This window comes from Phocoena phocoena, chromosome 1, assembly GCF_963924675.1.
Source record: "Phocoena phocoena chromosome 1, mPhoPho1.1, whole genome shotgun sequence".
In the NCBI taxonomy this organism is placed as follows: Eukaryota; Metazoa; Chordata; class Mammalia; order Artiodactyla; family Phocoenidae; genus Phocoena; species Phocoena phocoena.
The window spans coordinates 113399200-113414230 of NC_089219.1; the positions used below are offsets into that span (position 1 = coordinate 113399200).

Below are 15031 nucleotides of genomic sequence, written 5' to 3' on the forward strand. Positions count from 1 at the left end.
GTCAGGGCTAGCCCTGTCTGTGTGTGCTGGGGAAGGGGTTTTAAGCCTGGGAGGTGGCGGGTCTAAGTGTTCCTTCCAGGTTTCTGCCTGACCCCGAAGAGGGGGTGTGGTGTGTAGGGATGGATTGAACCTGGTGGGGATGAGTGGGGAGTGTCGGGCTCTCAGCTCTCTGCCCCTTCTCCATCGAGTCCACGAGCTGGCTGTCCGGGGAGCGTCGAGGTCACCCAGCCTCGCCTTCCCCTGTTCTGCAGGGCAGAGCGGAAGGAGGTCTGCTGGCACCCCCAAGGAATAGAAGGCGGTAAATGGGGAGAAAAAAGAGAGGTTGAGCACTTGGGAGACGCAAGTAGGGAACTGTGGAGAGCAGACAGGAGCCGTCCACTTCCTGCAAGGTGAGCAGGGTCACCCAGAATCACACCAGAGAAAACCCCACTCACCCCAAGGTGGTTCAGACTCGCATGCAGAGAAAAGAGGCCAGAGCCTTAAGTAATAATACTTTTAATAAAATTAAGTTCTTAATAGCACATTTAATACATTAACCCTCCCCCTTCTTGGTTTCTCTGTGTTTTGTGCAACATCACTTTGACTTGATTATTCATGGGTCCGTTTTTTTCCCGCCTTTATTTTGCTTTTGAAACGTTTTTCCTTGGTGGATTTGTAACGTGTCTTCACTAGATGCCTCAAATTAAGTCTGACCACAATCCTACTCTACTTTCTACAGTGGAGAGACCACTCCCCCTGCCCCAGGGCTGTCTCCCCCCACCCACCCTACCCCACCCGTACCCTCGCGCGGGGAAGGGGAAGCCCTCCCCACCCCAGACGCTACCTTCCCAAACTAGCGGGGGTTTCTAGGACAAAAAGAGCAGGGGAGATATCTGTCCCTAGGTGGGGTGAGAAGAGTAAACTGGGGAGAGGGAGATGTGTGTTTGGGGTCTAGGGCCAGGGAGGGGCATGACAGTCATTGGTGTCATGGAGCAGGCTCTTCTTGCCAAGAACCAAGGGGCCTCCACACCCCCTTGGATAGGAGGGAGGGGCCCGACCTGATTGCAAGCTGGGGTTGGTAGAAGGCAAGTGCTTAAAAAACAAGTTGATTTCTCACAAGCGAAAAAGCCAAGCTCCCCAGTTTTCTGTGGGGAGGGCGATGTGCCCTGGGGCCAGGGCACAGTGGATGACCCCTACCTGAACACTTACAGATGGAAGTGGACTAGAACACAGCGTTAGGGTCAGGGTCACCCAAAGTCGCTGCTGCCCTCCCCCTGCCTTTGTACCCTTGGGGACCAGTTCTCCCAGGCCTTTAAGGGCAGCATCTCTGCTCTACCCCAGTGGGTGGGAAGTCCTTCTTGGAATCTAACTTCTATGAGATAATAAAGCACTTTTGCAAACCTGTAAAGCACAGTGCAACTTTAAAGGAGAACGATTATCGAGTTGGTTCCTCCACCTGCTGCCATGGAGGTCAGAAGCTAAGTAGAATATTGGGTGGGAACAAGGAAGGGGGACAGACCACCCCCTCAGTCCCCTTGAAGCTCTGAGAAGGAAGCATGTGCATGTGTGTCTGTTGGTGAAATGACCTACCAGGCTCTTGAATCAACCTGAGGTGGAGTGGATTGAGGTTATACTTCAAGAAGGACTTCCTCAGGCCCGGGAGAAGTTGCCTCAGGAGGGTTGGAGCTGGGCAGTCTCCATCCTCCCAGAGAACCCCAAGAGGACATATTCGGAGTAAGGGCTGCCCAACAGACAGGCAAGGCCAGGATGGCCAGGCCCTCAGGTACTGGGGTGCAGAGCAGGGGTGCAGGTGAATGTGCTCTCCCTCCTCTGCTGTCCCTAGCCCAGCCCTCCTCTGGTTGAAATGACCACTGTTCATCCTTTCAAAGACCCTGGGAACTGAGCCCCTTATCTATTTGTCCTATAATTTAAAAATCCAAGGATTCTCAGAATCAACCCCAGCAGACTGGAAGGAAGCTCCTAACCTTACCTAGCAACCTGCTCCCACCCTGATACCTGAAGATGGAGTGGCTCAGGGTGGACTCAGCCACTTCCCTCCTCTATTTTCCTTTTCGTTATGACTTTTATACATTCTACTGGACCCAGGGGCCCTCAATGCTACTAAACTTTAAGCTATCTGAATATCATCTACTAAGTAACTAGTAATTCTTTCTCTTTTTCTCTAGGATTATATGAAATAAATTTGAATTATTATTATTATTATTATTATTATTTTGTAGTATTCTTTTCTTTTAAACCCCTCGGTTTCTTTCTTTTTCTTCTCTCTCTCTCATTTTTGGTTAAAAAAACAAACAAACAAAAAAAACTATTTCTCTTAAATCTCACACCTCTCTGAGGGTTCCCGTAGGCCTGCTAGGCCTCAGTTCTGGACTTCCCCTTCTCACTCGCCCCTGGGACAGGGCAGGGGAAGGGGGGGACACCCCAGGATCCTCAGTCCTCAGTCCTCCAGCTTCTTCCTTTCTCCTTAATCCCTTTCTTTGTTTGGCTCTGCCGGCTCCCCCGAGGGGGAGGGGTAGAGGGGAGAGGGAGCCCCGGGAGTGAAATCCAATCTACTTGCAGGGCCCCAGAGGGACCAAGTTCCCCTAGCCCCTGTCTCCACGATCCATCCCAGGATGCTCCCCCGGAAAAGCAAATGACATTCCTCCCCAAAAAAAAAGTGGGGGGAAAAAGGAACGTAAACCCGAACATATATTAAAAACACTTTTTTAAGATTTAACTCTGAATACAAATGTATTTTTTTCTTCTCTCCCTACATATATTCTAAACCTTCTAAAGTTTTTTTATTTTTTTTAAGGATCACTTTATCATAAAATAAAATATCCTTTTCATATAATAAATTACCTAATAAAAAGTCTTTTTTTTTCATATTAGCCCAGGTTCTTTGCTACATTTATACGGTAATAAACGCCTTTATTAAAATAGAATATTAAATTATAAAGAACTGCTTTTTTTTTTTTTTTTTTTTTTTTTTTTTTGCTATTTTTGTTTTCTCTCCTCTGTGTTGGTCACCTATCTCGCTCCCTCTCACGCTCTCTTTCTCTCCTCTATCTTGTCTCTCACTATGTGTTTTGCGTTTGTTTCTAGGTTTGGCTCAATTAGTAAGAGTGGGATTGAATTTTCCGAGCCCCCTAGTGTAACAGTCTTCTGCCTTTGTGGGTAGAGTGGAGAGGGGGAGGGGGATCGACAGACAGACATCCCATCTTCCCACCCCCCTCCCCACCCCCCCTCGGCGACCGAGGGGTGCCCATTTGGTTTGGTTTCTATTGTACAGACATCTCAGGATGGCTCACATTGGCGGGAAGGAGGGAAGTTGTCACAGGCCAGTGTTCCTGGCTGTGACCTCCTTCCGCTCCCCTCCCTGGCTGGTGGTCTGGAGGGGAAGGTTGAGGAGAGGTGAGTTAATTCACAACAGGAGGAAGGAGAGGAGGAAATCCCCTCTGTACCCCCATCCCTGCACCCCCTCTCCATCCAGGAAGAATGGGACTCCGGAGCTTAAGTGCTCAGAGATCACTTAGAAGAGTCCCACCCTACTATATACAAGAATCTCCTAGGACCCCCCTGGGACTCCCATCTCCCATCCTCTCCTGGCCCGGCCAGCGGAACCCAGGAGGGCGGGAGGCTGGTGGCTGCCCCAGATGAGCAGTAGGGAAGCAGCAATGGGGGTACAAGGCCTAAAATCATACATGATTCTCAGAGCAGGCCCTGCTATACTGCTATACCCCAGTCCTGCTTGGCTCTGGACTGACCCCTGTCTGAAGACCTGGTCTCTCTCCTCAACCACAATGAGTGAGACACAGACTTCATGATTAGCGTGCTAATAAGGGTTCAGGTCAGGTCCAGAGAGGGGCGCACGGAGTGGGGCACTGCAGGGGAGGAGGAGGAGCAGCCCCTCCCCCCAGCAGCCTCTCCTATGGCCTCAGGCCCTTTCCTGCTCAAAACTGCAGACACACTACCCTGGCTCTCCCCTCCCACCACCAGAAAATCCAGCCCAAGAACTGTTCCCTAAATGTAATGCCCCAAGATGATAAAGGTGGAGGTTTGACCCTTTATGTAACCCAGTATTGGTCCCCTCCTCAAATTTTCACTGAGAACGGGGATACATTCCATCAAGAATTTGAGGTGTTTCTTTGGAGGAGTAGGAGAGAGGGCCTCCGGATGCCAGAAGAGGAATTAGGGGGGACCATCAAACTGTTCTTCCCCCTAATTCTCCCCAGGGGGATGGTGTCCCCAAAGCTGGGCTGGAAGGAGCAGGAGGGAGGGGGAAGAAAGGAAGAAAGAGAAAGACCAAGACAGGGCTGGTTGTGACAGCCAGCGAGGGGAAGCCAAGAGGAGAGTTGGGGGAGAGGACAAAGGAGTGAGGAAAACCCAAAGGGAAGAAAGATGGGGAGGAAAGAGTGGAGGGAAAAGCTGCAAGGGGCAGAGAGGGGCACCCCCTCTCCAGATTCCTCTAGCCCAGCTTTGTGGGGATAGATGAGTTCTGAGCCCTTTATTGGTTGACATACTTCCTCCCCTTCCCCCTTAGAAAATCTATCCTGACTTCCAAAAGGGCCCCAACCCCCTTATACTGCTGGAAACCCAGGAACAGATTCCCAAACAGGATATGGCGGTGGAGGGTCTAAAGGGTCGTGGTTGGAGGTCAGAGGTCAGGACCAGAGGGCTTGGGGATTGTTAGAGCACCTCTAGATACAGATGGTAATTCTCCCTCTCCCTCTCCCCATCCCCTCCACAGAGGAAAGGGTAGTGTGACACACATAAGGGTAGGTGGAGAGGGGGTCAGGATACCTTAGCGGCCACCTCTGGCAAAACAAAAGTTTCTCTTAGCTGCTTCCAGACTGAAGGGTGTGTTGAGGTATCAGAGTTGTAACTCTAGTAAAATTTCCGGCCTGGCCCCCTCCCAACCTTTCCAGGACAGGGTGACCAGAGGCTCTGAAAGTGGTCCACCCTCCAACCACCATCGCCTCCCCTCCCCCCTCCCCAGAGAGCGAGTATCTCTAAGCACCTTGCCCCTCAAATCACTGATTTCCAAAAGGCCCTAGTGGAACACAGCTCCAAGAAGGGCCCCTGGGAGGTGGCCCCAGGAGGCATGGGGCAGGGGGCTTAGGAAAATATTCGGATGGCTTGCGTGGCTGTGATGTGGCAGACGGGACACTCCGGGTCCGTCCTCTCGCAGATGCGTACTGCACACTCCATGCAGAACAGGTTGTGTCCGCAGGGCACGAGTGCGGCAGTCACCTCACTCTCGAAGCACACCATGCAATCCCGCCCGCCGCCGGGGCTCCGCAGGCCGCCCCCACCAAGTTTAGAGAAGCCCTGGAGCGGCTCTCCCGGCGGGCGTCTCGGGAGTCCTGCCAGCTCAGGCCCCGCAGAGGCGGCTGGAGAGCGGTGCGCGCCCGGGGGCCCGGCGCGGGCCTTGGCGGAAGAGGAGGAGGAGGAAGAGGCGGAAGAGAAGAGCACCGAGGTGGGCGTGGCGTTCTCCTGGCCCGCCCAGAGAGGGGGGCTAGTCTCCGCCACCCCGTAATACACGTCCTGCTTGCCCACGCCGTAGCCGGGAAACAGGTACCCGCCGTAGCCAAAGTCCCCTCCCTGCTCGCCCAGGCGCGGGGCCTCAAAACCAGAGTCCACTCCACACTCGCCGATGCAGCCCAGACTGTTCTGCCTGAAGGTGGAGAGGGGCTTGCAGCCAGGCGGGTGCACCCGCCAGGCCTCTGAGTAGCGGCTATCAAGCGCGGCGTCGGGGCTCCCAGCCAGGAAGTCGTTTTCATTGTTGTACTCGAGGATCTTGCCCGTGCGGACCGCGATGTGCGTCTCGATCTCCTCTCGCGCACGCTCCACGTTGCCCGGGGCACCGGTGATCTCGAACACCGGGTCTCGGTCTCGGCTTGGTGTGATAATGTACGTGTTGGTCTGCTGCTGGATGCGTTTGATGGTTGCCCCCTTGGGGCCCACCACCAGCCCCACCACGCGGTAGGGCACCCGCACACGAATAGTCACTTGGCCGGGCAGAGCAGGCGCCACGCCAAAGGCGGCGCCCGACTTGTTGCGGGAGGCCCGGATCATGGAGAAGTGCTCAGCTGCTGAGATGATTTCGCGTCGGGCTGTGGCCACGTCCTCCCGCCGCCCGGTCACCATGAACACTGGCTCCTCGCCTCGCACCGGCGTCTTGATGTAGGTGTTGGTCTTGGCCCTCAGAGCCTTAATCTTGCAGCCTGGGATAGGTAGGGAAGGGAAGAGAGACAAAGAAACTCACCGGGCAAGAAGGTTTGTGCTGAGTCCAACAAGCTCCTGCTCAGATACTCAGCCCCCCAGGAACCTCTGTCTACCCTTTGAACCCCACCCCCCCAATCCACCCTAACCGGAACAATTCACTCATCGTATCTTAAATCTACCCAACGTCTCTATCAACCACAGATCGCCAAATGTCCCAACATTTCCTTGAATTCCATTCAGGACCTCCAAATTCACGCACTCTATGAAATCCTGAAAAAAATCACTGACCCTCCAGACAAGGTGCTAACCTCAAACCTACTCACTAACTCCTCTCCAACCACGAGCCGTTCCCACAATTTCTCTACTGATTTCTGGCTACTCAAACTTCCAAATCACTTAATCACCCCACCCTGCCCTGCAACTGCAGTCTACGATCTGTCACTGATCTTGATCTTTCCTCAGAACTGCAATGGACCCAGCAACCCACAATCTACTCCTTACTTGATCTCCATGCCTTAAAAGTGTCCTCCAGTCTACTCTGGGACCACTGACCCCCAGCTGCTCCCATGCCTTCCACCATGAGTGTCTCTCAGTGGGTCCCAAATTCATAGCAAGTTTTCAGCAACTAGTGGAGTGTGGGAGACTGGGAAGGGTCTGAGAATCAGAGTTTCAAGAGGGAAAGGAGGATAATAATGTGTGGTGCCTGACCCCATGGACACTCCTGCCACCCTGTCCCCTGGGGGCAGGAGAGCCAAGATGGGCTGGGAGCTGAGTAGGGTGGGGAAGAAGGTGTTCCGGACCTGTACTCTTGCTTTCAAGGAGTGGGTTCAAGGTAGGAGGTTGGGGAGAGAGGCAGAAAGAGAAATGAGAAAGGCCCAGACAAAGAGAGACAAAGAGGGAGAAGGGGAAAGAGAAAAGTGAGGGAGGCTGGGGTGGCCACACTGCAGTTTAAAGGTGGCAGACCTTGATGGCTGAGTGAACAAGCCTCTCTCCTCCTCTTCCACTTCCCTCTCCCTGCCCCTAGCTTCACACAGAACCTCAGAGACTCACATGCTTTCTCGAAGCACACACACACGGACCTAGGAGCCATGATGCAGTGTGCCTTTATCTAAGTGATACTTGTGGTGCAAACCTAATGTACACTTTCACATACCCCTCTCTCCATACACACAGATTCCCTGCGTTTCAACCTTTCATCCATCCCACTCTTCCATCCCCATCATTCCCAGCACACAAGCAGCACATTCCTATACACACCTGCCCACAACTTTGGTCCCCATTCACATTTAGACACGTTCACACCCCTCTCCAGATACACATTCACCATTCCCTTCCTCACTCCCCAACCAACGCCAGTGGTCCTAGTTTTCCGATTCTGCCCCAACCCTCCAACCACAGGCCTGGGGTGAGCTCATCTTTTTTTCCCTCTCCTTCCTCCACTCCAGATGGCTTCTTCTCCAGATTGGCATGTGGGAGGAGAGAGTGGGTTGGGGGCAGCTCTCCTCACCTTCAAGAGACCTCAGGAAGGAGAATTTGCTCCTCCCTTTTTGTCTTCAGACCTCTTGGCAGCTCAGAAGTCCTACCTGTTGTCCAGCCCACATCCTTGCTGCTTTAATGTCAGTCAGTAAATGATTGTTCTATTTGTGAGGCATGGAGGGTTAAGGAACAGTGAAGCCCCTTCTCCTACAACTTCTAATCGCATGGCATCTGATAGGCATCGGGGTTCTGGCTCTAAGTTTTGAGCCCATAAACTTACGCGAGAGCTAGGTGTCTTTAGGGACTGGAGTTAGGGTGAGGAGGACAGGCTGGGTATAAAACTAAGGAGAAAAGCTAGAGGCCTGGAGGTGCAGAACTGGTGGTGGACCTCGTCCTGGGTTTCGCAACCCTGAAGAAGCATCTCTTGAAGGGAAGACCCAGTTGGCTTCACCTTCCTAGAGGTCAAATAGAGGAGCACTGACACTGCAGCAGGAGGAGGGAGGTTAGACAAGAGAAAGGACTTCCATTTACTAAAGGAATTAGGGAGAGGCCTATCTTCTCTGAATAGGAGAAATCCCCCTACTTTTATGAGAGACAGGCCCATCTGATGCGGAGGCAGAAGAGGAAAGAATGACTATGAAATTCCGGGGCCTCCCAAGACCACCCCCGCACCCAAGAAAAGATATCAGTGTCCCCACCCAATTCCAGGGCTCTGGGTCCCTAGTTTCTGGCAACAAGAGGAAATCTAACTTTTAAAACCAGAAATCTCAAGAGATGGAGTGCCCAGGAGGATGAGGGCTATGCCTGGGAGTGGCATCTTCCCCTCCTCCATTCTGGATCTCCCTGCAAAATCCCCCCAACCCCCCACACTTCTGGTAGATGAGGTGAGATGTGGAGTAGGGGCCCTCCTGGCTTGCCTCCCCTCTTCCCCGGCCAGCAGCCGGCCTCCTCCCTCACTCCCAGCCGGAATGCAGCTCCTCTATTGTTCCCCACTGTGGGACAGCTCCTCCCCTGCTCCTCCCCCACCCCACACCTCCCCAGCCCAGCCCCCTTGCAATTTCCAAATCCCACCCCCCAACTCCCCTTTGGGAAACTGGGAGAGGGAAGGGTCCCCAGGATCCCGTCTGCTCAATCTGGACCCTCACCAACACTCCCACCCCCACCCGCCCAGGGATGCTGGAGCGGAGGAGGGTGTGGTATCAGACATACTACACTGGATTAATTCTACACCCACACCCCCCTCCCCCCAACAACACACCCAGACACATGCCCTCCACCAAATCTCCAGGTGAAGGTTTCTTACCCCCCAGCATGCCCTCACCCACTCCGTCCTACTCTCTCACTACCAGAGACCCCTCTCCAGGCCTCTGGCCCCTTGCCGTGGCCAGCCCAGAACAAAAGCCTGAGAGGGAGGAGGAGAGGTCCACACCAGGACGTGGCACTTCATTGGAGGCGCCCCTTCCAAAACCCCATAGACCATTTAACTTTGGTGTGTGGGTGACCACAGGACTCCCTCATCCCAGCAGCCCCCCTTTCCCACCTCACCCCCAGGCTGGGACCCTCCCATGAGCCACACCCCCTTCCATTCCAACACTCAGCCCAACAAAGAGATAGATACTCAGTCTAGCTTCCCAGGCCAGGTCTCCCCCAAAGTCTGTAACTCCAGGCGGCTGGGGGTCCCAGGGGTGCCCCCTCCCCAAAACCAGTAGCAAATGCCGGAGTTGGGGCTTCTGAGTAACTCTTTGCACATTCCACCAGTTTTTCTGTCTACGAGTGGACACCCCCTCCGGACAGCCTCCCCGGATTGGAAGACCGATCCCCCTCCCTTTTCCCTCTCTCCACGAGAGGATATTTCTTTGTCTAAGGGCAGAGCCCTGGGGGAGGAAGGATCTGGAGAACAGTCCCAACTGGGGGGGTGGGGGTAGCAGGGAACTTTGTGGCACTTGGAAATCAGGGTAGGGGGCGGGTCCCCCTTTGTGGGGAAGGGACAGAGCCAGAGGCAGGCAAGAAGGGAGGAAATGAACTTTCCGTGGTAGGGATGGGGTGCCCCCCACTCCAATCCCTCTCCGCGGTCCCGGCGCCCGCTTACCTTGCCTGCCCACGATCTCGGCCACGTGCTCGGAGGTGGGCACGGGTACACACTCGGTGGTGTTGCTGCTGCCCTTCAGGCGCAGCTCGGCCTCTTTGTAGAGAGCGCAGAGCTTGGCGTCGCTGGCCCCTTTGGGGGCGGTGGGGGGTTGGGGCGTCTGCGCCGCGGGGGCCGCCGTCGGGGCGGCCGGGGGCGCCGCGGGCGGCGGCGGCGGGGCCGGCTGCGGGGGGGCGGCCGGCTGCGCGGGGGCGCCGCCCCCCCCACCTCCCCCGTCCTCGCCCGCCGTGGGGGCGGGGGGCTCCCCCAAACCCAGGAGGCAGAGTTGATCGAGAGCCAGCTGAAGGGCGCGCTCGTCTTCCAGCAGCCCTCGGTCCTTAGCGCTTCCCCCGAAACATCCTAGTTCTCCAAAGCCCCCATTTCTTTCCATTATTCCAGATACCACTAGACTAGGCATGGCGAAACAAAAGCTGGGGGAGAGAGAGAGAGGGAGAGAGAGAGAGAGAGAGAGAGAGGTGGTGGAAGGGAAAAGAGGAGAGAGGAGGGGAGGGGAGAGGAGAGGAGGGGGGTGTGTGGGGAGGGGGGAACAAAGAACTGGGGAGGGGGGAAGAAAGCGAGATAGAAAGATAGACCCTCCCCCTAAGCCCCCCTCCCCAAACACCCTGTAACCCGACTCCCCTCGCCCCAGCCCCCAGGGTGGGGGTGGGGGGAAAAAGAAGCACAGCCAAGAAAGCAGATCTCCTCTCCTCTCCGGGGGTGACGGGGGGCGGGGGGCTGCGGGATTTCTGCCCCCACCCCTCCCGCCTCGGTCCCGGGAGTCTCTAGACCCCACCGTCCAGACGCCCCCCTTAGGCTCCCGCACCGAGCCCCAGTCCAGGAGCGGCGCTCAGTGGCCCCCAATAGAGCCCAGCCCCTTCCAGCGCTCAAACTCTTTTGTTTTAAATGAACTGGATGGAGCAGCATGGAACTGACGGGAGGGGGGCGCGCCGGGGGCGCCCGGGGCATGCCGGGAGTTGTAGTTTCCCGCCCTCGGGGGCGCGGGGACGAATTCCTTGACCCGAGGAAGATATGGATGTGCCTTCGGTCTTTACTCGCGGCTGGGAGGCGAAGCTGCGGGTGGGATGGAAGTCAAGGTCCCTCATTTTTCCAAGAGGCGGGCACCGGGAGAGGAGTCAGTGTACAGAAACGGAACGTGTTGAAAAAGGCTAATGGAATGTGCCCCCCTCCCAAGACGGGCTCCTTCCCGATCCGGGCAGGTCTTTGGTCCCTCTTTCTTATGGTAATGAGGGGGGGGCGAGAGGGCGGGGAGCGGTCCCGGCTGGGTCACTGCGGCTTTCTGTCGCTCGCTCTCTCTCTCGCTCTCGCTCTCTCTCCCCTCTTCCCCCTCCCTGCCGCGCTCCCTCTCCGCTCTCAGCTCCCCCCTCCCGCTCTCCCAGAGTCGATCCCGGCTCTGGGCCGCGGGGAGAGGTTCTCCGCAGAGCAGACAAAGCCCGCAGCCGCGATGCGGGGAGAACACGGCTGGGCGCGCTGGGGGGGCCGGGATCGGGTGCCGGGTTGGAGGGTGGGACCCCTTGGTAAAAGACGGGGTCCCCTCATCTCCAAGCGGCAAGCCATCCCCCCTCGTCCTCTCCCGCTCCCCCAGTCTCGGAGATCTGAGAGGCACCGACTGGGAGGTGAGTTAGTTAACATCCTTCTGATCAGTAGAGGGTAGCTGGGAGGGCTGTGGAGAGATGAAGTGAGGAGGATGAAGGGGTGGAGGGAGAGGAGAGAAGTGGGGGGACAGAGAGTGAGGAGGCAAGGGAAGTCTTAAAGGCATGATGTGACTTAACAGTTTCGGGAGAGAGCCAGGAGCTTTGGGTGCGACAGAAGGAGGAAAGAGAGACTGGATGGAATGGAAACCCAGACTTCTTCAGGCCTGGGCCATATATGTAGCTTGCGGGTGATCTGTTCTTTAGCCTTCACCATCATCCCACCTCTCCCCTACTGAAAACCCATTAATTCAGCTCCTTTGACTCTGGAAATTTGGTGAAAGTAAAAATCAGTTTTTTAAGGCATGAATTGGACAGTTGGGCACTTTTAGGGGAGTTTGTGGAAGTTGGAGTGTAATGCAATCTTTTCTCCCCTTACCCCATAGCTTCAACATTTCTTTTGTTACCCTTTTTATGCCTGGGTCTTTCCCAGTAGGAGAAGGGATGGCACTGCAGCTTGAGGGCTTGAGGTCAGACTTTTAAGAACTTCCCAAAAGAGTTTTATAAGAATGGGTGGGTGAGCTACAGTGGTAAGGTGTCCTTTTCTGGAGTGCCTTGGAAACCAAAAATCTGAACTAGTTTGTGAGGTAAAGTCCTGCTTGGAGGCAGGGTAACAGAGGAGATGACCTCATAGACCAGGCACTGTGAGGCCGTGAGGGCTGAGCTGCAAGCCCAGTTCCCTAAACTGATTCTTGGAGAGAGTAAATTTGCACACCAATGGGAGGGTGGGAGCCAGCGTGGAGGATCTCAGGAGGGGTTGGGGGTTGGCACACTGCGGGGCTCTTGCTTCTTTGCCCGGCAGAAAATGCAGGGAAGGGGAGCCATGACTGAGAAACCCCGGAAGCCCCTGGAATTGGAGAAGGGGTGCCCTCTGGATCGAGGATTTAACATAAAGTTAACAACAGACCTTCTTGGATTGGGCGCTCCCGCCTCTAAGCAAGAGTGGGCGAGGAAGAATTGGAGAGACATAGCCCTGTGGGAGTGGCTGTTTCCTGCTCTTGTCCCCTCTCCTTCTGCCCCAGGAACTTGGATTGGGGGAACCAGGCTTGGATTGGGGGAACCAGGCTTGGATTGGGGGAACCAGGGAAAGCGTCCTACTCTGTGGACCAGGTGACTGTTTTTCACATGAACAGAAAAAGCAAACGGTTGCATTGGACTGATTGTGTGCCAGGCCTTTTTGTCACCAGCCGGTCTGAGCCTTCCTGTCCCCTCTGAAATGAGATTCCCCCTAGACACTCACTCCTGAATTTGCCCTGCTTCCACTTTCCTCCCCACTAAGCTAATTAAAGCAGGAGGTTAATGACCAAAGAAGCCTTGGGGGTTTGGCCAGGGAGGAAAACAAAGGACAGAAACAAGTGTGTGCGAGTGGGGAGGGGACAGCTGCTGAATGGGAAGGGACAGACTAAGGGGCAGGGTAGGGGAAGGGGCAGTCCCTGCTGGACCCCCGCTCACTGATCCAACAAGGACTAATCAGCCCCCCGGGTGTGTTCATGTACCATGGGTCCGCCCTCAGGCTCCCACTGACTCCAAATATCCAAGGTGAGAGAGGCAACTGTGAACCTGGCACCTGGAGGGCAGGATGTGTGTGTGAGCGCCCTTAGGTCTGGGGCTTGGCTGTGCACATAGAGGCATGTGCCTGCAGGTTGTGCGGGGTACGTCCACCCACAGGGGGCCTGCCAGAGTGCCCAGTGGCAGCGGAGCCTGGCGATGGGCACCTTGAGGAGCCAGGTTCTCAGGAGGTTTTTTTTTTTTTTTTTTTGGCTGTAGGATCTTAGTTCCCTGGCCAGGGGTTGAACCCATGCCCTTGGCAGTGAAAGCTCGAGTCCTAACCACTGGACTGCCAGGGAATTCCCTCGGGAGGGGTTTTGATGAGCCTTTCCCTCACTCCCAGAGGCTGGTGCCCTCCTTTGTTCAGGGGACTCCCCTCCTCCACTGACATTTGTGTTGGCCAAGCTGAGTTTCTGTCCAGGGGCCCTCCTTTTCCTCTCTCCCCCGCCTGCCCATTCTAGAATTAGGCCCATGAGGGCTGAAGGCCTTACTTAAAGAATTTTGCTTGGAAATAGGTAGCTATGCCCGCCCCACCCCAACCCTCACTCTACCCATGACCAGAAAGGTGTGTAGGTGGCATATCTCTCCCCTTCAGGGCCTTGGAGGACAGAACTGTGTGTCTCATCTTTTTTTTTTTTTTTTTTTGCGGTACGCGGGCCTCTCACCGTTGTGGCCTCTCCCGTTGTGGAGCACAGGCTCCGGACACACAGGCTCGGTGGCCATGGCTCACGGGCCCAGCTGCTCCGCGGCATGTGGGATCTTCCCGGACCAGGGCACGAACCCGTGTCCCCTGCATCGGTAGGTGGACTCCCAACCACTGCGCCACCAGGGAAGCCCTGTGTGTCTCATCTTTGTCATTGTCTCCTACCCTGGTCCCCCAGTACCTAGCACATGGCCCTGCCCAGAGCAGAAGCTCAGTAAGGGTGTAGTGAGTGTAACTGCGCATTCCAAGCTTCGTGGTGTAGGAGGAAGGAGCAGACCTCTGGAGCCAAACATGCTGGGTGTTAATTCTGCCCCTTGAGCAGTCAATTACTGCTGAGCCTCGATTTCCTCATCTCTCAAATGGAAATAATAAGCCAAGTTCCTAGCACAGTGCCTGGCTCATTTAAGGTATTCAATCAATGTTAGTTTGGGGGCCATGGTTGCTCTCCCCTGGCAATTGACTTTACCTAGACTGTGGTCTTCATTAATTAATTTTAATTCATTCATTCAGCTAACTACTTCCTATTGAGCTCTTAGGATGTGCCAGGCACTGGAGGAGGTCCTGACCCACTGTGAGTCATTTGAAGATAGTTCTAGATCTAGACTTGCAGAAATAAGATCATCCCAAACAAACAGCAGATAAATCCAAAAATAATTCCTGTTGAGCACTGGAGTGCAGGTGAACTCTTTATGTCTCTAGCACACACACAGCCTCAGGCCTGAGGAACAAAGGACCCTGTGGAGTCATTGAGTTGGCTGTATGAGCGTGTGTGTCTATGTGCAGGTGTATCTGTGTGTGTGTGTGTGTGTGTGTGTGTGTGTACACAGGTCTGGCTGCAAGGCAGGAAAGGTGACCCAGTTGAGAGTGGGATGGCCCAGAACTCGAGTGGAGGCTGAAAGACAGGAGTAAGATGGGTGATCCAGACTGTGCTTATCTGTGTGTGGAGCTGTGTCCCTTTTCTTCTTCCAGCAAACCTGGACACTTATTATTGCTGTCGTACCAAGGGATGGGGCACAAACCTAACACCTGCCCCTCCCCTGCCCTATTCTCAGAGCCCCCAGGGAGGGAGGCAGACACAGGAGGCTACCATCAAGGTTGCCCTAGCAAGCTGGCTGGCCCTTCTAGAGGTTATCTCATCCATCTCCCTACTCCTCTCGGGATGCCTTCTCCATCTGTCTTAATCAGCTAGGCCTCCTCTCCTGTACTTTATGGGGTTTATGTTTTCTTTTCTTAATACCCCTCCCTATGGGAAGTCTACCTTGT

The 15031-nt window shown here is 55.0% G+C and overlaps 1 protein-coding gene across 1 annotated transcript; it reads right to left on the reverse strand.

The window, feature by feature from the left end:
* Window positions 1-4937: 4937 nt before the first annotated feature.
* MEX3A (mex-3 RNA binding family member A) lies at window positions 4938-10226 on the reverse strand. The gene is made up of 2 exons (XM_065895149.1): window positions 9773-10226; window positions 4938-6206 (listed from the first exon to the last, which is right to left on the reverse strand). Exons 1-2 carry the CDS (start codon window positions 10224-10226, stop codon window positions 5098-5100), a joined length of 1563 nt encoding a protein of 520 aa, XP_065751221.1. The 3' UTR covers window positions 4938-5097.
* Between the last annotated feature and the right edge of the window lie 4805 nt (window positions 10227-15031).

What these genes read in the sequence shown, in the direction of transcription:
- MEX3A (XM_065895149.1), bottom strand. Translation starts at nt 10,226, where the DNA reads ATGCCTAGTCTAGTGGTATCTGGAATAATGGAAAGAAATGGGGGCTTT. An exon ending in CGAGATCGTGGGCAGGCAAG is followed by an intron (nt 6,207 to 9,772) that starts GTAAGCGGGCGC and finishes TACCTATCCCAG; the next exon opens with GCTGCAAGATTAAGGCTCTG.